Below are 21,980 nucleotides of genomic sequence, written 5' to 3' on the forward strand. Positions count from 1 at the left end.
AGCCCTCAGTGCCCCTCCCTCCCTCCCTCCCTCCCTCCCCTCAGCGCCCCTCTCCGGTCTAGCATACACAGACAAGAGATGGTTTTGTGGTAAAATATTTATTGCTGCCCTGAAGGAGCCCGGGGGGGGGGGGGCCTGAGGGTGGCGGTCACAGCATCCTCTGGAACAGGGCGATGGCCTCGTCCATCTTCCTGAGCTCGGCCTCGGTCTGCTGGAGCTGCGGGGAAAGGCTGGTGGGCGGAGGACCGGGCTGAGACCCAGGCGCCCAGGAGGGCAGAGGGCTGAGTTGGAAAGGCAGGTGGGGCCATGGGTGGGGAGCAGGTCAGGGACTGTGCTAGGCTGGGTGCTCCCCAAATGCTCAGCAGCCTCCCCACCAGCACCCCCTTCTCTTCCACCATCGCGGGGTTTTCTTTCCCAGAGCGGTCAGTCCCCAAGGCCAATGGGGGCAGCAGCTGTAGTGGCAGCAGCACGGAGCCCAGGGCCAGGGGCACGTTGTGGGCGGCATGGTGGACGCAGCCCTGAGGGCCAGCGGCTCAGGGCCCAGGGCAAGCGGGCGGGTGAGGGGCACAGGCTCCCGGGCCGCACCAGCAGGGGGTGCTGCCCAGGGCTCCTGGGAGACCGGCCAGTCCCGCCACGGCCCGCGCGGCCTCCCTGCGCCCTCCGGGCTTACCCGGGGCTGCTGCCTGGAGGGCTCCTGCTCTCCGCCCCCCCCCTCCCCGTGTGGGACGCCACGTTCCCGGGGCCGGATGGGCGCAAGGAGCCTGGCCGGGCGGCAGGTGCCGGGCTCTGGGTCTGCCTGTCTTCCCCGTGTCGTGCCCCCGCCCGCAGTCCCACCTGCTCAGGGCCTGGTCTGAGCCCACGGGCTGCCTGGGGCTGGGCAGAGTGCGGGGCTGGGCCGGAGGCCGGTGGGAAGGACTCGCCCAGCCACCACGCACCTTGGCCGCGTCCGCCTCCTGGACCTTGAGGGGCACCTTGGCCGGGTAGCCCAGGGCGGCGCGGCGCTCCCGCAGGCGCTGGGCCTGCCGCTGCGCCTCCCCGCGCCGGGCCTGCAGCTTGCCCAGCTCCCGGGCCGGGTCCACCAGCCCCTGCAGCTGCAGGTGCACGGAGCAGCGGTCGGAGGCCAGGGCCACCGCGCAGCCCTGGGGCACGGGAGCCCCCAGCGCCAAGACGGCCACCACGCCCGCGTTGGCCAGCGCCTGCACGTAGCCCGACACCGCCGACGCCAGGGCGCCTGTGGCTTCGTCGGCCACTTCCAGGAAACCTGCGGGAGAGGTGGTGGTGAGGCGGCCACATGGAGCGCGGCCAGGACAGCGGGCGGCGGAGGCCCAGAGGGGGCTCACAGTCAGGCCGGGTCCGGACGAGGTTGTAGTCGGCGCGCAGCGAGCGGACGGCGCGGGCAATGCTCAGGGCCAGCTCCAAGGCCGCCTCTGCCTCTGGGTCCTTCCAGGAGCACTGCGGGGCGGAGGAGGGGGTGAGGAGGGCCGGGCACAGGCCCGAGCCCGCCCCGCCCACACCGTACCTCTGAGGGCTCCGGGAAGGGGGTGACGCAGAGGCTGGGGGGTGCGTCTGGCAGCCGCCGGGGCAGCCTCTGGAACAGCTCCTCCGTCACGAAGGGCATGAACGGCGAGAGCAGCCGCAGGCCAACATCCAGGCAGGTGTAGAGGGTCTGGCGGGCGCACTCAGCGGCCCCCGGGTCCACCCCGCTCAGCACAGGCTTCAGGCACTCCTGGGGGGGCAGGTGGGCTCAGAGCTGGAGGGTCCCTCCAGCCCTCGCTGGGCCCGTGGCAGCGGGTCAGGCTGGCCGCCCGCCCCGTCCTCACCAGGTAGACGTCACAGAGCTCGTACAGCCAGAAGCTGTACTGGGCGGTGGTGACGGCCGGGAAGTCGTAGGCCTGGAAGCCTTGGTTGCTGAGCCTCACGGCCTCGGTCAGCCGGCTGCGGATCCAGCGGTCCACCAGGCTCTCGCGGCCTCCGGGCTGGGGGGGCGGGGGGGGGGGGGGGCGGCGATCAGCAGGGCCACCAGTGGAAGGGAGGGGTGCCGGGGCAGGGAGCCAGAACCCATGGGCGAGCAGGCATTCAGGGCCAGCGGGAAGCCACGTGTGCCCGTGGGGGAGGACCCAATGCCCGGCGGCTCCTGTGGCCTCTGCTCCGTCCCCCACAGGGGGCTCCTGGTCATGCCTGATGACGAGCGGCAGGGTGCAGCCTGTGGGGGTCACTCCCGCCCACCAGGCCCTCACCTCTGGGGTGGCCGAGGGCACGAAACCCTTGCCAAGGCCGCGCAGGGCAAACTTGGTGGCGTTCCAGAGCTTGTTGCAGAAGTGGCGGTAGCCCAGGATCCGGTTCACGTCCAGGTTGATGTCGCGCCCTGGTGCGGGAAGTGTCCTCAGCACCCCTCCCACCTGCCGGGGGGGGGGGGGGGGGGGGTCAGGGAGGAAGGGGCGGCGGAGAGATTGGGGTCCTACCCTGAGACGTGTAGGCGCACAGTCCAAACCGGAGGGCATCGGTGCCGCACTCGGGAATCCCGGCCGGGAAGTCTGCCTTCTGCGGGGGAGCCGGGCGGGAGTTTGAGCCAGCCCCGCCTCCCTCTGCCCACGCCCGGCGGCCCGCCCGCGTACCTGGCCTTCCTTAGCCCTCTCCACCTCGCTGGGATCCAGGTTGCTGTTCAGTAACTGGTCGTGGAGGCCCTGAGGGGGCAGTGGGAGGGGTCGGGCATGGCCACGGCCCAGTAGCCCCCACAAGCTCTCCCGGCCTCCGGGCACCCAGCCCCACCTGCAGGGAGACTCCGTGGATGACGTCCAGGGGGTCAATGACATTGCCCAGCGACTTGCTCATCTTCCGGCCATGGGCATCTCGCACGATGGCGTGGAGGTAGACCTGAGGGGCAAGGGCCGTGAGGCTCCGCCTCCCCGCAGGCCCCACTCTGAACCTCAGGCCCCAGGTGCCCCGCCCCCTTCAGGGGCTTAGAGGAGCCCCTCCCCGGGAAGCCCAGGCACAATCGCTGCAGGTCCCCGGAGGCTCAGTCCCACGGCCCTGCGGCCGGCCGAGCGAGGCCTGAGCCGCACGCACCTCTCGGAAGGGCAGCCTGCCGGTGAGCTGCAGGCCCAGCATGACCATCCGGGCCACCCAGAAGAACAGGATGTCGTGGCCGGTCTCCAGCAGGGTCCCCGGGTAGAACACACTCAGGTCCTCTGACTGGGGCAGAGCAGAGCGTGACGGGAGCTCAGCACCCTCAGGCCCGGCCCCACCCGAGCTGGCCCCCAGGACGTACCTGGTTGGGCCAGCCCAGGATGGAGAAGGGGAAGAGGCCAGAGGAAAACCAGGTGTCCAATACGTCCTCATCTGAGGGAAGCCAAAGGTCAGAGGTCAGAGGTCAGCGGTGAGGTTCAGGCCAGGCCCTGCCCCCACCCCCAAGGCCCTGCCTTGCCTTGCTGGAGGCTGATCTTGTCAGGGGACACTCCAAACTCCTTGGCTGCCTTCTCTTGCGCCTCGGCCTCGCAGCGCCCACTCACCCAGTACCGCCCGTCGGGATCCTGCCACAGGTGCCGTGAATGCCCAGGGCCACCCCTGCCGTGCCCGCCCCTGCCTCCCACCAGCGGCGGCACCGCCTGCGGCCGCACTCACCTCCCCGGGCGGGACGGCCGGGTCGTGGACGGTGACGAAGTAGGCGGGGATGCGATGGCCCCACCACAGCTGCCGGGAGATGCACCAGTCCCTGCAGAGGGCGGAGGGGTCAAGGAGGCGGGGCCTGGCCGTGCCGCTCAGCCCCCCAGGCCCCGCCCAGCGAGCCCACGCACCGGATGTTGTCCATCCAGGCGTGCCACGTCCGCTGGTGGGCCTCGGGCAGGATGCGCAGGTCGCCCCGCGTCACGGCGGCACTGGCCGCCTGGGCCATCTCCGCGCAGCGCACGTACCACTGCGGCCGCAGCAGGGGCTCCACCACGTCCTTGGACCGGCTGCAGGCACACACAGGGGGGTAGGGGGGGTAACGGGGGAGCCCCAGGAGCCACCCCCCTTCCTCTGGCCCCGCCCTCACTTGCAAAGCGGCACCACCATGGGGTTGTCCTGGACGCCGCGGAACAGGCCCCGCTCCTTCAGCGCCGCCAGCACCGCCTTCCGGGCCTCAAACCTGGGCAGGCCCTGGGGGACAGGCCTCATCACGGCTGTGCCTCAGGACCCGCCCTCGGGACCAGGCCCCACACCCAGGGGTCTCACCAGGAAGGGGGGGGGCACGTTGACCAGGGCCCCCCGGGAGTCCATGATGCTGACGGCCTCCAGCCCGTGCCGCCGCCCGACCTCGTAGTCGTTCTGGTCATGTGCAGGGGTGATCTTCACCGCACCTGGGGCCGGGGGCAGGGCCACAGGACTCAGCGCGTCCCTTCCACACGCACCCCCTTTTGCTGAAGACCGCCTGCCCCCCACTTCCCCAGGACAGTCCCGAGACCCAGGCCCAGGCCTGTCTGCTTAGGTGAAGCTCGTGCTCCTGGCCTCAGCAGGAGGAGGGATGCGGGATGTGCCTCGGGGCTCCTCCCGCTCCCCCGCGGCTCAGGACAGCCCTGCTCACCTGTGCCGAACTCCATGTCCACGAAGTCATCGAAGACCACGGGGAGGCTGCGAGGCAGGAACGGGTGGACCACACTCCGCCCCTTCAGGTGCTGCGAACAGAGGGGCTCAACACACGGAGGCCGGCCGCCCCCTCCCAACACCCCAAGGCCCCCCTCATCAGCCCTCTCCCCTTGGCGGCCGTCAGCAGGGACCCCTCCGCGGCAGCGCCCTCGCACACCTGGTATCTGGGGTCGTCGGGGTGCACAGCCACGGCCACATCTCCCAGCATCGTCTCAATCCGAGTGGTCGCCACCACCACCTCCTCCCCGCTCTCTGGGGTGACAGGCGACTTACGGTCTCAGTGCTGGTCCCCTCCAGGCCCCAGCCCGTCCTGCCCAGGACCCCGTGACCCCTGGCTCCTACCTGAGCCTTGGACCTTGTAAGCGAAGGAGATGAGGACCCCGAACTCCACCTTTTCCTTGTAGCCAGGCACGGAGAGCAGCGTGCGGCCCGTCAGCTCCTTCTTGTCCACCTGGGAAGGGGGTGTTAGGAAGCGGCCGGGCCGGGGTGGGGCGGGGCGGGGCTGGAGAGCCCGGCGGGCACACCTCGATGTCGGAGATGGCCGAGTTGAGGGTGCAGGACCAGTTGACGAGGCGGGTACTGCGGTAGATGATGCCTTCCTCGTGGAGCCGGACGAAGGCCTCTGTCACGGCCACGGACAGTTTCTAGGGGAGCAGGGAGGGGCCAGGCAGACGTTCCAGGGCAGCAGGGTCCAGAGTCCCACTGCCCGGCACCCGACCCTCCGAGGGCTGCAAGGGGAAATGCGTCCTGAGGGGAGAGGGGCCCACGGCGGGGGCTTTGGGAACGCAGGGACAGGCCGGGAGGTGATCCTGGAGACGGCAGGCTGGGGCGGGGAGGAGCATATGCACCTGGAGGACTGTGAGCTCCCAGAGGGGCCGGGAGCACAGGGCCATGGCCCGGGACCAGAATGAGATTTGCAGCTGAGCCTTCAGCGCTTCCCTACGTGTGGGTCCAATCCGCAGGAGGCACAGCAGGTGCTCCCTATGGGGCCCTGGGGAGCCTCCTGTCCCCCCCCCCCCTCCCGCACTCACGGGGTCCATGGTGAAACAGGCTCGGTCCCAATCCAAGGAGCTGCCGAGCTTCCGCAGCTGGTGGTAGATCCGGTCCCCTTTCCTGGAAGTGGACAGGCGGCGGTCAGCACTCAGGCTGGCAGCAGGGAGACATCGGGGGGCTGGCGGGGAGCGTGGGCACCCCTCATTCTCTGAAATGGACCTCGACCTGAAGCCACCGACCCTCAGCCTCTGTGAGAGGTTCTGTGCAGCCTGTGACCAGGTGGCAGGTGACAGGTCTTATGGGGCCGGGGCCGGGGCGGATGCACTCACTCCTCCTTCCACTTCCAGACCTCCCGCAGAAAGGCCTCGCGGCCCAGCTGGTGGCGGGTCAGCCCCTGCTCGCGCCACAGCTTCTTCTCCACGACCACCTGCGTGGCGATGCCTGCGTGGTCGCAGCCGGGGTTCCACAGGGTGGTCTCCCCGCGCATGCGGTGCCTGTGGGGAGAGCGGGGGGCGGCGGTGAGCAGGCAGCAGAGCTGGCACCTGGAGGGGCTTTGGGGGAGGTCACTGGGCTCGGGAGGGAAAGGGTGGTGGAGAGGGACCCCAATTCTAAAGTTTCAGTCTGGGGGGATACGGCAAGGATAGCCCAAGCCATTTGGCAAAAGAACAAAGAGGAAGCTCCTGCCCAACTAGATAGCAAAACATGACAGCTATGATTATTCAAGCAACTAGTCACCACAGGGAACAGTTAAAGACCAAACTGCGCCTGGAAACACACCCAGGCCGATCCATGGGCCAGGCGGCACTTCCTCTCAGGATGAAAAAGGAAAACAATGCAAACATTTCTTTGGAACAACTACTTAGTTGGAAAAACATCTCCCTACTTCCCAATATTCACAAAAATAAGTTATAGTCAGCCCTGGCCGGTGCTGCTCAATGGTTACAGTGTTGGCTCCAGCACTGCAGGGTCTCGGGTTTGATTCTCAATCAAGTGCACGTACCTGGGTTGCATTTCAATCCCTGACCTGGCCGGGGTATGTATGGGAGGCAACCAATTGACGTAAGAGAGACACATTAGTTTCTCTCTCTTTCTCCCTCCCTCGCCCCCCTCCTTTCCACTCTCTCTAAAAATCAATGGAAAAACCCTTAAGTGAGGATTAACAATAAATAAATAATTTCTAGTCAGATTAAAGAATTCAATATAGAAAAACAGGATGTAAGAAAAGTCTCAGAAAATGACAATTTCCCAAAAGGTAAATAAAGAAGTCAGTAACACAGGTGGCCATGTGCGTAACTCTGAGGCAGGAAAGCCATCCTAAACCAGAGATGCAAGATGAAGTCTAAGGACATTGTCGAACTGATTACAGCAAAACGCACAACCTCAGAACAGCAACACCTCTCAGTGAAGTTAAAAAGCAACTGGTGGCCCCAGCTGGCGTGGCTCAGTGGATAGGCATCAGTCTGTGGACTGAAGGGTCCCAGGTTTGATTCCGGTCAAGAGCATATGCCTAGGTTGCAGGCTCAATCCCCAGTGTGGGGTGTACAGGAGGCAGCCGATCAATGATTCTCTCTCATCATTGATGCTTCTATCTTTCCCTCTCCCTTCCTCTCTGAAATCAATAAAAATATATTGAAAAAATAAAAAAGCAAGTGGTAGACCATTTTAGAGAAAATGACAGGCAGCTAGCTGTGTTTTAGGGAATTAACCAGAGGAATGAGAGTGAAGCCCTGAGGGAGGCACAGGGGCCTTCTTTCCCTGCAGCACTAGGTGCATCCCAGGGGGCAGAGGAAATCAGGGCAGAAACACATCACCCTCTGTTCACACACACCTTGTTTTTAGTGAATCATCACACGGTATTGTGTTCTGTTTTTTTATCCTTCACCTGAGGATGTTTCTCCCATTGACTTTTTAGAGAGAGAAGGAGGGAGGGACGGAGGGAGGAAAAGAGAGAAACGCCGATGGGTTGCCTTCCACATGTACCTGACCAGGGTCTGGGATCAAACCCACAATCCAGATATGCGGTCTAACCACTTTGCATATCGGCCAGGGTTGTATTCATTATTTTAGTCTGTTTATCTCACTATGTTCACATCTCCCTGGGCACAGAGACTGCAGCAACTCCATTCTCTTGCAGGTAACTGATAGAAATGCTGGTTACATAAAGGACATGTACAGCCCGGCCAGAGTGGTTCAGTGGTTAGCGTCGAGCTATGAACCAGGATGTCATGGTAGATTCTCTGTCAGAGCTTAATCCCCAGACTGAGATATGCAGGAGGCAGCCGATCAATGATTCTCTCTCATCATTGATGTTTTTTTCTCTCTCCCTTCTCTGAAATTAATAAAATATATTAAAAAATAAATAATTAATTAAAGGGTATAAACATTTTCTGAACTTCAAGATACTGTTAAATATTATTATTAAAGAAGTTAACAAAAGAAAGGAAGGTAAAACTATTTTTTCACTAAAAGTATATCTTGGGAATCACATAAAATTAGCAAAAACTAAATTAATATCAAGGATATTTGTAGAAAAGCACCTTATTCTCTGCTGGAGGAAGAAAAAATATAGCTATTCAACTCTTATTGGTGGAGATATTTAAAGCTGCATTTCACATTATTTTATTTTCACATTATTTTTATTCAAAAATATTGATATAAATTTACTCCATGTAAGCAATGGTACTTTCTTTTTTTAATTTTTAAAAAAATATATTTTATTGATTTTTTACAGAGAGGAAGAGAGAGACAGAGAGTCAGAAACATCGATGAGAGAGATCCATCGACCAGCTGCCTCCTGCACGCCCCCTACTGGGGATGTGCCCGCAACCAAGATACATGCCCTTGACTGGAATCGAACTTGGGACCTTTCAGTCCGCAGGCCGATGCTCTATCCACTGAGCCAAACCGGCTTCGGCAAGCAATGGTACTTTCTAACATCTTGTTTAAATCATGTTCATTAGAAAAAAATGTGGCTACGCTAGGAGTTTTGTAAGAAGTGTTAACTATTGCCGAGACCGGTGTGGCTCAGTGGATAGAGCGTCAGCCTGTGGACTGAAAGGTCCCAAGTTCGATTCCAGTCAAAGGCATGTACCTTGGTTGCGGGCACATCCCCAGTGTGGGTGGTGCAAGAGGCAGCTGGTCGATGATTCTCTCTCATCGATGTTTCTGACTCTCCATCCCTCTCTCTTCCTCTCTGTAAAAAAATCAATAAAATATATTTTTAAAAATATATGTATATATATATATATTTTTTTTTAAAGAAGTGTTAACTATTTTCATGTAAATAACTTGGCCATTCTTGTTATATGTATTTAATAAAACTCTTTGCCAGCTCTCAATCCCTTGAAAAATACTAGATCTGACATTATCCCCCAGTACCCAGAGCAGTGCAGGCACACAATGATGTCCTGAAATATTTTTTGATTAAATTAATTTAGTAAGCAAGACACCAGAAAAATGTCTCAAAACTTAAAATATAATAACCCTAGTTTCCAAAGATAAAAAGCTGTTTTAAAATGCTTTTTAAAAAAGTGTTTTTGATTTTAGAGAAAGGGAGAGGGAGAGAGAGAACCATCAATAGGCTGCCTCCCGCACATCCCCCGCTGGGGATCATGTCCCCTGACAAGGAATGGAACCAGTGACCTTCAGGTGCATGGGATCTTGTTCAACCCACTGAGCAACACTGGCCAGGACTTAAAATACTTTTTTTTTAAAAAATATATTTTATTGATTTTTTTACAGAGAGGAAGGGAGAGAGATAGAGAGCTAGAAACATCGATGTGAGAGCAATATCGACCAGCTGCCTCCTGCACACCCCCCACCGGGGATGTGCCTGCAACCAATGTACATGCCCCTGACCGGAATCAAACCTGGGACCTTTCAGTCCGCAGACCGACGCTCTACCACTGTGCCAAATCGGTTTCGGCTTAAAATACTTTTTAAAAGAATTTGTCACCTAGAATATTAACTTTGTATCTGTTAACTAAACTATTGACAGTGGGGCAGGATGATAAGGCAGAGGAAGCAAGTGCTAGAACAGGAGTATTTATAATATATAACAAAAAAAAAAAAACAATACCCAAAATATGTAAAGAATCCAACAACAACCAATTTAAAAAGTAAACAACAACAAAAAAATCAATCAACAGGAAGATGGGCAACCAGCGACGCACAGACAGTTCACATGAGGGAAACCAGCCCAGCCCGGACACAGGAAGCGGCACAGCTCGCTGGGAGTCAGAAATTACACGGGTGCCATTTCCCCATCTCAGCAAAATGAAGATCACGTCCGGAGTTAGCAAGGCCATGGGCAAACGAACACCCTCACAGGGAGGTTAAATGGGTAAAGCTGTTTTGTAGGCAAAGTGACAGCTTCTGCTTGTACTTAACGTGGGCAGGCCTCTCCGACCTAGCAGCTTCACTTCCTGGGAGCTACGCCAGCGAAGCTGTCTGTGTGCCTGAGAAAGCCTGTGCCGGAGTGTGCATTCAAGCGATTTTCAACAGAGAAAAATTAGGAACAACCATTAATTTTTGTTTTTTTAAGCAAGTGACTCCATATGTCATAGTCACAGTATGGAATGCTATGGGGCAGTGAGAGAGAATGGATCGGTCTGTGGGTAAGGGTAAGGAAAGATCTCTAAGACAAACTATTCAGTGTAAGAAGAAGGCTGAAGAATAGCATGACAGAAAAAAAAAATCCACCCGAAAGGAAAACTATAAATTTCTATGGGTACATGTACCTGTAAGTAATAGACAGGAAAGATCTAGAAAGATCCACAAAGTGATAACAAAGGCTACGTCTTGGGAAGTAGGTCTGGAGGGGGTTGTCAAGGAGACTCGTAGCTTTACATTTCTTACAAGAATATTTCGTGTATTTCTTGTTTAATTCAAACTACTCTTATTCTTCTCAGAGGGTCATGGTGTGTGGGAGTGGAAGGAGGCCAGCCCTGTCTCATGTCCCAAGAGGAGGGAGAGAAGTGGTCCCTGCCTAGGGGAGGAAGCTACCAGGAAGTGACCAGAGGGGAGGAATGAGAGAAGTGTACCACCACCAGGGGGCAGAGCTGAGGCCAAAAGGAAGGAGAGTCCGGGAAGAGAAGGCAGCGGAGGAAGCAGTGGAGAGGACAGGAGCTCACCATCGGGTCAGGGAGTCCTGGATGGCGTTGGTGAGCGCGTGGCCCAGGTGCAGGGAGCCTGTCACGTTTGGGGGGGGGATGCACATCATGAAGACGCCCCGTGGATTAGGTGCTGACACGCTGGAACGCTGTGGGGAGGAAGGATGGGCACATGCTAAGACTCCAGGTCACCTCTCCCGCCCCCCGCCCCAGGCCTGGGGGCAGTGCCACTCACTCCATACTCTGGCTTAAAGAAGCCCTGCTGCTCCCACCACGGGTACCAGGCTGCCTCCACGTACTGAGGGCTGTAGGAGTCGGGCATAGTGCCGCTGACATCTGGGGAGAGGAAGGCAGGCGTCAGTGTGGAGGCTGGGCCGCTGGGAAGAGGACGGGGTGGCGGAGGCACGGTGGGGGGAGACAGAAGGGCCTGGGCCTCTGCAGATCTTCACCAAGAGAGTGGTGGGAGCCGGGGCAAGCAGGAAGGGGAAACAGGAGCAGCAGCAGCTGAGGCGGGAGGAGGGAGGGTTGGTCCCTTCCCTGACCAGTACCTTTCCTTTCCCCGGGTGGGGTTGGGAGGTCATAGGTAACAACTCCAGGATCCCGCTTCTCCCTCTTCTCTGGTTTTGGTTTCTTCTGCTTGGGAGGGAAGATACAGACTCCGATATCAGCCTCTCCCCTTGCCCGACTATGACACAGCATCCTTCCCATCTTAGCCTCTCACCTCCCTGGGCGGCGGTTGCTGCTGCTGGATCTTCTGCTTCTGTTGGAATTTCTCTAGCTTCTCCCGTTTCTTTGCCTCTTTCTTGAGTTGAGCAGGTGTCTTTGGAGGTGCAGTGGCCTCAGGGCCTGGTGGGAGGCCCAGCAGTGCAGACTCAGCCGCTGAGGCCTCTGAGGATGCTGCTGGGTCTCAGACCGTTATTCCCGCTGCTCAAGGCTTCCCCCTGCGGACCTCCCACCGGCCCTCCCTCCACGCGTTCTGCCATTCTGAGATAAGAAAGTGAGCTAGCCGAAGCCGGTTTGGCTCAGTGGTAGAGCGTCGGTCTGCGGACTGGAGGGTCCCAGGTTCTATTCCAGTCAAGGGCATGTACATTGGTTGCGGGCACATCCCCAGTAGGGGGTGTGCAGGAGGCAGCTGGTCCATGTTTCTCTCTCATCGACGTTTCTAGCTCTCTATCTCTCTCCCTTCCTCTCTGTAAAAAATCAATAAAATATATTTAAAAAAAAAAAAAAAAAGAAAGAAAGAAAGAAAGAAAGTGAGCTGCATGGGAGACCGCAAGGAACCCCTCCCCCCCCACCTCCCCAGTCCTACTCCTTACCTGGCTGATGGAAGAGCGGCCGGGCCCCTGAGTACAGAACCACCTCTCCCAGCACGGCCCGGAATTCTGGCTGCTGGACACAGGTGATGAACCAGCGAGTGACATTCCCCCAGATCCGGCGCGCACAGGGGTCCAGGACCTGAGAGGGGGAAGAAAGCAACGTCCTCAGCCACCTGTGGTGAGGTCAGAGGAACCGCCCCGTCCCTCCCGGGCCCTAGTGACTCACGTATCGGAAGGGCAGCAGCAAGGCTGTGACAGCCGCCAGGTCCGCCAGGGTGGGGGCCTCCCCGGCCAGATAGGTGTGCTGCCGGAGCCACTCCTCCAAGGGGCTCAGGGCCCTGCCCAGGGCCCCCAGCGCAGCCTAGCAGGAACGGGGAGGGATGTGAGACAGGGCGTGGCCTCCGTCCACTCCCACAAATCATCACCTCTGAGGCCAGTTTCATCTTCTTTGAAATGGTCATAATAAAAAGAAGCCCTGCCCTGGCCGGTCTGGCTCAGTGGATAGAGTGTTGGCCTGCAACTGAAAGGTCCCAGGTTCGATTCCGGTCAGGGCACATGCCCAGGTTGTGGGCTCAATCCCCAATGTGGGGTGTGCAGGAGGCAGGGGACCAATGATTCTCTCTCATCATTTGTATTTCTGTCTCTCTCTCCCTCTCCCTTCCTCTCCGAAGTCAATAAAAATGTATTTTTTTTAAAAGAAGAAGCCCTGGTGCTTCATTCATTCAGAAAATTCCTACTGAACATTTACTATGTATCAGTTGCAATATATTAAGTACAAGAAGTTAAAGATTAAGTAAGGCAACACAATAATTGCTTCAACAATATTTGTTAAGCCGGGACCGGTTTGGCTCAATGGATAGAGTGTCAGCTTGGGGACTGAAAGGTCCCAGGTTCGATTCCGGTCAAGGGCATGTACCTTGGTTGCGGGCATATCCCCAGTGGGGGTGTGCAAGAGGCAGCTGATCGATGACTCTCTCTCATCGATGTTTCTGACTCTCTATCTCTCGCCCTTCCTCTCTGTACAAAATCAATAAAATATATTAAAAAAAAACCAAAAAACACACAACAATATTTGTTAAGCACCTACTACATGCCACATACCTCCCTAAGGAATGAGGAGAGAATTTGAACAGGACCCCTGACCTGATGGGAGTTTACATTCTAATTGGGAGACAGTAAATGAACAAATATATAATACATTAACCCTATTTTTCTCCTTAAGTGCTATGAAGAAAATAAATCAGGTTGAGGGAGACAAGGAATTTCAAAGAGGAGGGCCTCTATTTTAGATCGTGTAATCTGGATATGAAGGAGCCAGCCAGGGTCTAAGTCATATATTCATTCATTCATTCATTCATTCATTCATTCATATCTACCGTGTTTGATAAGGACCAGAGGCACAGCCACTCTGAAAGGATTGTTTACAACATGGTGTGGTTGTCTCTCCTCTCCCTTCCCCCCTTTTCATCTCTCCTACCCGCCTCGGGGCACCGTTATCTCTCCTGGCCCAACCTGCCTCTTCTCATCTCTCCCTCACCCACTTTCCCTACAATCCATAACTTCTGTGGGTTTCCGACTCATCAAGCTTTTACTCACTCTAAAGCGCTTGGCACTACACCGTGTGCTCTGCACACTTCTTTTTATTTTCTCAACATGGAAACTAAAGTTTTCAGAGACAAAAAGAAGACCAAGGCTCAGAGAGGTTACCATGTGGCCATGTGGGACTTGATCAATCTTTTTCCACACCCGACACGCTATCTTCCTGTCTCATTATCCACCCCAACTCTTGCTTCCTTCTCCTAAACTTCCCGCCCCCTTCCCCCCTCACCTGGGGGTCCTGGACGGAGCCGCGGAGTCCCACGGCGGGCAGCGTGGCCCCGCAGGCAGCGGGTATGAGCTCCGTGTCGGCGTAGCTGACCCACTGCTGGACGAGGACGGCTGCCCGGCTGCCCCCAGGGCCCCCCAGGCCTGCGGGCCACAGCAGCTGGGCCACAGCAGTGGCCCCCCACACCCAGAGCCCGCCGGGCCCCTTCTCCAGGGCGGGCAGGCGGGGCGGGGGGAACGGGGTCCTGCTGGCCGGAGGCGGCTGGAGGCAGATGCGGGGGTGCGCGCCCCCCCAGCCCGGCCCCTCCCCCGCCTCCCCGTAGCGCGCCGCTATGAGGGCTCGGAGGCTGGGGAAGGCATCGGGGTGCGGGGAGACGTAGAGGATGGACATGGTTCTGCAGGGTCCGCGCCAGGTGGGACAGACCTAGGAGAGGGAGACGAAGACTGAGGGCCCCGGGTCCTACCTGAGTAAGAGGGGACCCTCATGGGCTCCTCTCCGCGGGCGCCGAGGCCCCAGGGCCTGGGGGCCCGTCAGGCCTCAGGAGCCCGGGTCTGGCTGCGGAGTGGCGGGGACGGCCGGGCCCGGTCCTCGGGGAGAGTGGAGCCGGAGGGCCCCTCGGCCCGGCAGGGCGGGCTCGGGCCGCAGGTACGTACTGGGGGGCGGGGGTCAGGCCGAGCCGGCGCCGGCCGAAGCTGGGCCGGCCTGGCGGCCGGGGCCGAGGAGTCGGGCGGCGGGGACGGCGGGCAGTTCTCCGGGGACCCTGGCTCCTGGGACCGCCGCCCGAGCACCCACGTGTGGCCTTTGTGACAGCGAGCGCTTCCGGCGCGGGTCCTGGCGTGGGCGGCCGGGCCCCGCCTGCGTGTGCAGCCGCCCCTCGGACCCCGGCCGGGGCGCGCCGTCCCCGCGCTCTGAGGAGGGGCGCGGGCACAGGCCGGGGGCGGGCATAGGACAGGGGCGGCCACAGCTCGGGGCGCCCTAGGACCGCGCTCCCGCCAGGCGCCGCCGCGGGCAGCCCGCGCGGGTCCTCGCGCCCCCGGCGGAGGGGGCGGAAGCGGCGCCGCGGGCGGGGCTGGCGAGGCCTGGAGCGGAACCGCCCACCGCACAGCGGGAACCTGTCACTTGTTTGAAAGAATCTGCCAGACTTCAGTGTGCCCCCCTGGCTGGGTTGAGGGGAAATCAGCAGCGTCGACCGACCGCATCTTGGTGTCTGACAACTGTCCCTCGGGAAGGGAGCGGGCGCTCATGGCAGGTGCGGTCTGAGCAAAGGCCATGAGGCAGGGGGTGCTCGGAAGCCGGGGGGCCGCCGGGGAGCGCACGGTTCACTCAGCAGCGGCAGCAATGCTGGACACTGCCTTGCGTGGGGTCTTGGCTGGGGTAATGCAGGGCAAGAGCTCGATGAACTCAACATCCCTTTCCCACCCTCCAGCCTCCTTCCCAAACACACACACTCCAGAAATTTGCACCACAAATTTATTCCCGATGCGGGACAGGTTCCTTCCACCCCCAAAATGAATCACATGCTGCCCTGGAGAGATGTAGATTCTCCCACCATCTCTGGGGAAGGAGGAAGGAAGGCAGGTGCTGGGGACCAGGAACACTGCAGTTCCCCAGACAGCTCATCTTCCTTCTCACTGAGGAGAGCTGCTCCCACCATGGTTAGTCCTCTAGTCTACTTATCCCCTTAAAAAAAAAAAAAGCGCCTTCACTATTGAAAAACAATAAACATCTCAAGTACGAAGGAGGGGTCCTGGGCTGGAAGAGGGGAGGGAGTGGAGGAGCCGTCACTGTTTCTGCTGCAGGGCCTCCTTCCTCGCTGCGTCCTGTAGCAGCTGCGTGTCCACCTCATCTGCAGGCAACTGCACATAGCGGACCACCGAGCCCCGGATGAAGCAGTTCTTCACTGATAACTAGACAAAGGTAGGCAAACGTGAAAACACTCTTAAAAATTTCCTCTACCCACCCAGGGGCCTCCTGTGTTCAGAGGTGTTTGCTCTTTCCCACCAGCCCTCACTCACCATGTGAGGGTATTTCTCAGGGTCTGTGACACTGATGTCAGTTAGTTTGATGTTGAGATACTAAAGAAAGAAGATGAACAACATCGTTAGCCGTAGAGACAAGTACAAGTACTCCACCCTCCCTCCCCTCCTCTTTCCCCAATACCAGTCCTGGGCTCTTGCTTTGTCTCACCTGATCCACAGAATGGAGGGTCCCACAGATGCTGTCAGGGGCAGAGGAAAGGAAGAACCAAATTAGTTTACACCAAAGTCAACACAGAGGTGACTTGAGAGCTAAGAACATAGTTTGGGAAAATCAAGGACTTGACAAAGCCAGAATAGGTGGAAACAAAAGGGGGCATTCCTAAGCTGTAGAGTAGGAAAGACAGTGCTTCCAGAACAGTTTTTTTTTTTAATTAACTTTATTGGGGTGACACCGGTCAACATGATCATACAGGTTTCAGGGATGAGTGTTACAAGGTGTGTATACTGAACCATGTGCTCACCACCCAGTCAAACCTTCTGTCACCATATATTAGGACTGCCTTCCCCACTCCCTAGAAGTACGTTATTTTAGATTATACATTTTTCCCTATACCAATCCACTCTTGAGAGCTACCATCTTACATTTCTCCTGTATGGCATGTATAATTTTTACAGCCACTTTTATAATCTTTAGCAACTTTACAAAGTAGCTATTACCATCCAGGGGATCAGAGAGGGTGTTTAACTTGCCCAATTTTAGAACAAACAAGGACTCAGACCATCAGCTGTTTCATTCATGGACTTGGAACCGGAGCCCAGCATATACAGTAGATAAAGCAGCCAGCATTGCTCTCGAAGGGACAAGAGATACCCTCTCCCTCCCCACTGCTTGAGACCCTGAAACGTTCGTGAGCAATGCTCTCTCCCAACTTATAAAACTTGTCAGATGGTGTTCATCTTCTTTCCCAAGTCTCACAACTTCCAATCCCATGAATTGTAGCTCTGCCCTGCATATCCCATAAATCCCTGGCATTTGCTGATGTCTAATATTTCTGTAATTCTCTTTCAAGTTTGATTTCTACAAACCAAGGTCCTATTACTTTACACCTCAATCCAGGCCACCTTCCCACGTGGCCACCCTCCTCTTCACCATCCTTAGGACCACTGGTTCTCAAACACTGACATGTGCTAAAAGGTGTCAGAAGTCCATGACAAAAGAGGAAACACAGGCCAGTAGTATTGTGTATGCTGTATGCTAAAGGTTGTCAATAACTTTAAATTTTATTTTAGGAAGAGGAAGGGGGAAAGAGAAAGAAACATCAATTTAAATATTTCTTTTTATTGGTTTCAGAGAGGAAAGAAGAGGGAGAGATAGAAACATCAATGATGAGAATAATTTTTCAGCTGCCTCCTGCACGCCCCCTACTGGGGATCAAGCAGTCAACCAGAATTGAACTTGGGACTCTTCAGTCCACAGGCTGACGCTCTATCCACTGAGCCAAACCGGTTTCGGCAAAACATTGATTTTTTTAAAAAATCAACTTATTTATGCATTCATTGGTTAATTCTTTTATGTATTCTGATCAGGGATTGAACTTGCAACCCCATATATGGGGATGAAGCTCTAACCAACTGAGTTACCTGACCAGGACTAAAAAATAGCTGTTCTTTGATTGTCCTTACTATTATTTTTGGTATTAAATTTTTAAAAATAAAATTATCATGAAAGGCAGTTTTTTAAAAATGTCTTTTATCTTGCCAAAAATAAAGTTGGCAGTTCTCTACTGGACCCTATTTTTGTAAAATCCTGTCTTTGAAATCCAGTGTCTGAGGCCCGCTGCGCTGGTGGTGGTTTTGCCACATCCCTGGCTGAACAGCCTTTGACAGCACCTCACCACCATGTGCAGCGGTGGTGACTTCAGGAATTGGATAAGGTGGTGGCACTTCATTCAGTTCATTGAGAGCGGTCTGACAACAAGCCTGCGAAAGCTCCTCTCCCAGTCCAATGGCATTCCTTCCCACCTTACATCCTTGCTTTGGGACCTGGAGCTAAAACTAAGTGTTTTGCCATGTGGGAGGCCAGGGGGGAGAAAAGAGGAAAAGAAAACAAGTCACTCCCAGAACTGCCTAGGGTTGGTACGGGCTCCCACACTCTCTCTCTCTGGCCCTCATCTCTACGCCATCAGGACCATATGCATTGCCCACGTCATACACCAAATCTCTGATGTAGAATACCTCTCCTCGCCACTCTGCCATGTCAGAGAGAGATAGTTAGAAAAATATATTGATTTTGTGCAGAGAGTAAGGAAGAGGGAGAGTCAGAAACATTGATGAGAGAGAAACATCGATCAGTTGCCTCCAGCACACCCCCTACTGGGGATGTGCCCACAACAAGGTACATGCCCTTGACCGGAATCGAACCTGGGACCCTTGAGTTCCCAGGCCGATGCTCTATCCACGGAGCCAAATGGGTTTTGGCTCTATTTTAAATGTACCTCTCATTTAAACGATTTTCCCCCTAAAGAACTGGAAACTGCCCAGCTAGTGTGGCTCAGTGGATGAGTGTCAACCTATGGACCAAGAAGTCACAGGTTCAATTTCTGGTCAGAGCACATGCCCAGATTTCGGTCTGTCCCAGATTGGGGGTGGGGGGCTGTCCAGAAGACAGCCTATCAATGTTGATGTTTCTCTTTCATAGATGTTTTCTCTATCCTCACCCTTCCTCTCTAAAATCAATACAAACACTTTGTTTATCCTCACCCAAGGATATTTTTCCATTGACTTTTAGAGAGGTGGGAGGGAGGGGAAAAGACAGAGAGAAACATCAATGTGAGAGAGACATATCGATTGGCTGCCTCCCTCACGTGCCCCAACCAGGGCTGGGGATTGAGCCAGCAACAGAGGTACATGCCCTTGACTAGAATTGAGTCTGGGTCCCTTCAGTCCATGGGTTAACACTCTATCCACTGAGCCAAACTGGCTAGGAAATAAAAACATTTTTTAAAAATTGCTTTTAAGAATTGGAAAATGCCTGTCCAACAGCAAGGCCTTGGTTAATAAAGATGCCATGCAGACATTAAGAAAGTTAAAGATCACCTTTATTGACGAGAAATGTCCACATCTGCTAAGTGAAAAGCAAGTTTCAAAACTGCAGAGAGAACATGATCCTGTTTATAACTTGTACAAAAAGCCCTGGCTGGGCAGCTCAGTGGGTTAGAGCATCGACCTAATACGTCAAGGTTTCAGGTTTGATCCCCCATCAGAGCACACATAAGAATCAACCAATGAATGCACACATAAGTGGAACAACAAATTAATGTCTCTTCCCCCTTCCTTTTGCTCAAAAAAAAAAAAAAAAAAGATAATCCAGACAGAACTGGATTTCAGTTTTTGCTGTCATTTACTAGTTGCATAGACTTGAGTTTAAGTTTCTTAACCTATCCAAGCTTCCAATTTCCTCACATATAAAGCAGCAACAGCAGTATATGTCACAGGGGTGTTATGAGAATTCAATGAGTTAAATGTATGCAGAATAGTGCCTACTCAAAAGGAGTTCTCAAATGTTAGCTACTCTACTTTCAGCACACATTAAGCTCCTACTATGTGTCAGGCTTATTGTACACATTAGAAACGATGGTGAGCTTAAACACGGTCCAGGGCCCTGTCTGAAGGACAGGCCTAAAACAGTAAACATTTTTCTGAAGTCACAATTTGAGAAGCACCCACTACGAAGAAAATAAGACTCTGGTAGAAGAATCTACTTGGCTAGAAAAAACAGGAAAAGTCCAAGGATACAGCATTTAATTCCCAATTCTGAAAGATGATTAGGCGTTATGATATAAGGGGTAAGGAATGGAAAAGCAATACAGTCAGAAGGGATTGGTCTCCTGTTTATCCTTTACATTTTCTTGAGCAAAAGGGAGATTATGCCACATATACTATTTCGCAACAATTTTCCACATCAGCACATCTCATTCTGATGTGACAGCTGTGGAACATAGAAGCCACAATTTAACCCAGTCCCTATGGATAGCCACTTGTTTTCCATTTTTGGTTACTGCAAAGAAAACTTACAAACATCTTTGTCCTTACATCTTTACTTGTGGAATTGACTCTTGGGTCAAAGGAGATATAATTTAATCAGAAAAAATGCTGATGCCTCCAGCCTCTGACCTCTCTGTACTAACTCTGTATATAGTTCTAGAGGCCTGGTGCACGGATATGTGCACCGGTGGGTTCCCTCGGCCTAGCCTGTGCCCGCGCAGCCCGGGACCCTTGGGCATCAGGCTGAAACCTGCAGTCTGATATCCCCCGAGGGATGTAGTAGTGCGAGAAATGGCAGGCGGCCAGGGAGGAGCCCAAGCCCAGGTTGGGCACTGTGCTGCTCTGGCTCATCCCAGCCCCACTGCACCTGCTGCTGCTGCCACGGCTCCAGGTGCTCCCCTGTAGGAGCGCACTGACCACTAGGGGGCAGCTCCTGCGTTGAGCGTCTACCCACTAGTGGTCAGTGTGCATCCTAGTGACCAAACTGTCCACTAGTACAGCAGTCGACTGGTTACTTAGGGTTTTTTATACATAGGTATGTATTTCTTTGTATTTCTTTTCAAATACAAGAAACAGTTCCACAGCTCATCTGTCAGCTTAAGGCACCAGTCATTCTTTCTCTCTCCCACCTTACCCAGCCCTCAAATAACACTTGTTCAATTAAAGAGGTTTCAGGGCCCAGCCCGTGTGTCTCAGTAGTTGAGCATTGACCTATGAACCAAGAGGTCATGGTTCGATTTCCAGTCAGGGCACAAGCCTGGGTTGCAGGCTCCATCTCCAGTAGGGGGCATGCAGGAGGCAGCCGATCAATGATTCTCTCTTGTCATTGATGTTCTCTCTCTCTCCCTCTCCTTTCCTCTATGAAATCAATAACATATTTTTAAATGAATAAATAAAAAGTATAAATAAATCAATAGGTTTCAGGGCTCTGGGCACATCCACTCCCTGCAGACTTGTTGAAATAGGTACCTACCTCAGGTCATTCTTGAGTTCCACGACCACATCCTTGCCCACAAGGGACTTGAAAAAGGAATAGAAGAGCTATTGGGAAGAGAGGGGAAACCATCACACGGGAAGAGACACGGCAGGGAGCGGCCTTCTGCTACACCGGTATCCGCCCAGCACCCTCACCCCGCACCCTCACCGGGGCAGGTCGGGGCAGGTCTCGGCTCCCCAGGAGAGAAGACTGGGCGACGGAGGGACTGCTAGAGCCCCAACGACCACGCGCTCTTCCCTGCGCCCTGGCGCCCTCGGGCTCTGGAGCTCGCTCTCAGTCCGCCCTCTCTCCTGGGTCCTCCCCCCGCCCCCCGCAATCCTCCCAAGCCTGGTCTCCGTCGAGAAAGTGCTCCTAGAGGCCTGACTTCCCCTCTAACGGGTCCCTGCCGACTCTCCCTCGGGTTCTTAAACTTTCCCTTAAAAGGGAAAAAAGCCCTTGCGTCCCAGATGTCTTCCCGGGGAACTTGAAGTGCAGGAACTAAGGGCGGAGGGGACCCCGGACGCAGCCGGGACCCCCACCCCGACCCCAACCGACCGACCCGCGCGCTCTCCCCAGGGCGCCTCCTTGTGACGTCACAGTACCTACCATGGTGCTCGCGCGGCGGACAGCCGGCCGGCCCGGGGAAGCGGGGGCCTGGGCCCGGGGCCAGAGGCCGGGCGGGGAGCGGGCGCGGGGCGGCGCAGGGCCGGGCGGGCGGGAGCGCCGGGGAGCTCGGGGTGCAGAAGCGGGCGCCCGCCAGCACAGGGGTCCGCGAGGCAGGGCTCACGGGAGGGGGAGGGGCCGGGCCGGGGCGGGGCTTCCTCCTCCCGGCGGCCTCCGCCCGGGCTCACCGCGCAGGCGCGGCCGGCCTGGGGCCGCGGAAGCCCTCCCTCCTTTTCCCAGTGGCGGCGCAGTGCGACCCCAGCCGGAAGCTGCTGGGGAGTTTGTGAGACTCCAGAATCTCTCCACTCTGTGTCTGTTACACTTCCTTAAAAGTAAAAGGGAATGCTGCGTTGCCGTGCGGGTTTGGCTCAGTGGCTAGAGCATAGCCTGCGGACTAAAAGGTTCCGGGTTCGATTCGGTCCCTCCACTACAGGCCCAGTCAGGGCTGTG

General features: G+C 55.9%; 2 protein-coding genes and 1 long non-coding RNA gene across 4 annotated transcripts in view; all 3 read right to left on the bottom strand.

The window, feature by feature from the left end:
* The window catches only part of LOC311626233, a 1,185,289-nt gene that overhangs the window by 284,012 nt on the left and 879,297 nt on the right, over positions 1-21,980 (bottom strand). The window lies entirely within an intron of this gene.
* On the bottom strand, positions 80-14,853 carry VARS1 (valyl-tRNA synthetase 1). 2 transcript variants are annotated; one of them, XM_084891028.1, is made up of 30 exons: positions 14,522-14,853; positions 13,872-14,291; positions 12,270-12,404; positions 12,044-12,182; positions 11,449-11,573; positions 11,276-11,360; positions 10,963-11,063; positions 10,749-10,876; positions 5,946-6,110; positions 5,655-5,736; positions 5,148-5,267; positions 4,966-5,074; positions 4,781-4,875; positions 4,562-4,652; positions 4,213-4,337; positions 4,034-4,137; positions 3,795-3,953; positions 3,622-3,712; positions 3,425-3,530; positions 3,269-3,339; positions 3,067-3,192; positions 2,770-2,874; positions 2,616-2,684; positions 2,463-2,541; positions 2,238-2,365; positions 1,821-1,976; positions 1,520-1,726; positions 1,341-1,452; positions 936-1,261; positions 80-217 (listed from the first exon to the last, which is right to left on the bottom strand). In XM_084891028.1, the coding sequence occupies exons 2-30, from the start codon at positions 14,256-14,258 to the stop codon at positions 149-151; spliced, it is 3,795 nt and encodes a 1,264-aa protein (XP_084747154.1). In that variant the 5' UTR covers positions 14,259-14,291; positions 14,522-14,853; the 3' UTR covers positions 80-148. The 2 variants fall into 2 exon arrangements, with proteins under 2 accessions (XP_084747154.1, XP_084747153.1); XM_084891027.1 differs by having other exon boundaries at positions 11,276-11,363.
* Positions 15,322-21,666, bottom strand: LSM2 (LSM2 homolog, U6 small nuclear RNA and mRNA degradation associated). Its single transcript, XM_084891301.1, has 5 exons — positions 21,474-21,666; positions 20,865-20,932; positions 16,056-16,086; positions 15,884-15,943; positions 15,322-15,775 (listed from the first exon to the last, which is right to left on the bottom strand). Exons 1-5 carry the CDS (start codon positions 21,474-21,476, stop codon positions 15,650-15,652), a joined length of 288 nt encoding a protein of 95 aa, XP_084747427.1. The 5' UTR covers positions 21,477-21,666; the 3' UTR covers positions 15,322-15,649.

The sequence above is a fragment of the Pipistrellus hanaki genome (assembly GCF_964339955.1).
Source record: "Pipistrellus hanaki genome assembly, chromosome: 7".
In the NCBI taxonomy this organism is placed as follows: Eukaryota; Metazoa; Chordata; class Mammalia; order Chiroptera; family Vespertilionidae; genus Pipistrellus; species Pipistrellus hanaki.

What these genes read in the sequence shown, in the direction of transcription:
- VARS1 (XM_084891027.1), bottom strand. Translation starts at nt 14,258, where the DNA reads ATGTCCATCCTCTACGTCTCCCCGCACCCCGATGCCTTCCCCAGCCTC. An exon ending in CAAGATCAGCCTCCAGCAAG is followed by an intron (nt 3,340 to 3,424) that starts GCAAGGCAGGGC and finishes GGCTTCCCTCAG; the next exon opens with ATGAGGACGTATTGGACACC. An exon ending in CGTCCGGACCCGGCCTGACT is followed by an intron (nt 1,262 to 1,340) that starts GTGAGCCCCCTC and finishes CCTCTCCCGCAG; the next exon opens with GTTTCCTGGAAGTGGCCGAC.
- LSM2 (XM_084891301.1), bottom strand. An exon ending in GAACTCAAGAATGACCTGAG is followed by an intron (nt 16,087 to 20,864) that starts GTAGGTACCTAT and finishes TGCCCCTGACAG; the next exon opens with CATCTGTGGGACCCTCCATT. An exon ending in CTGAGAAATACCCTCACATG is followed by an intron (nt 15,776 to 15,883) that starts GTGAGTGAGGGC and finishes ACCTTTGTCTAG; the next exon opens with TTATCAGTGAAGAACTGCTT.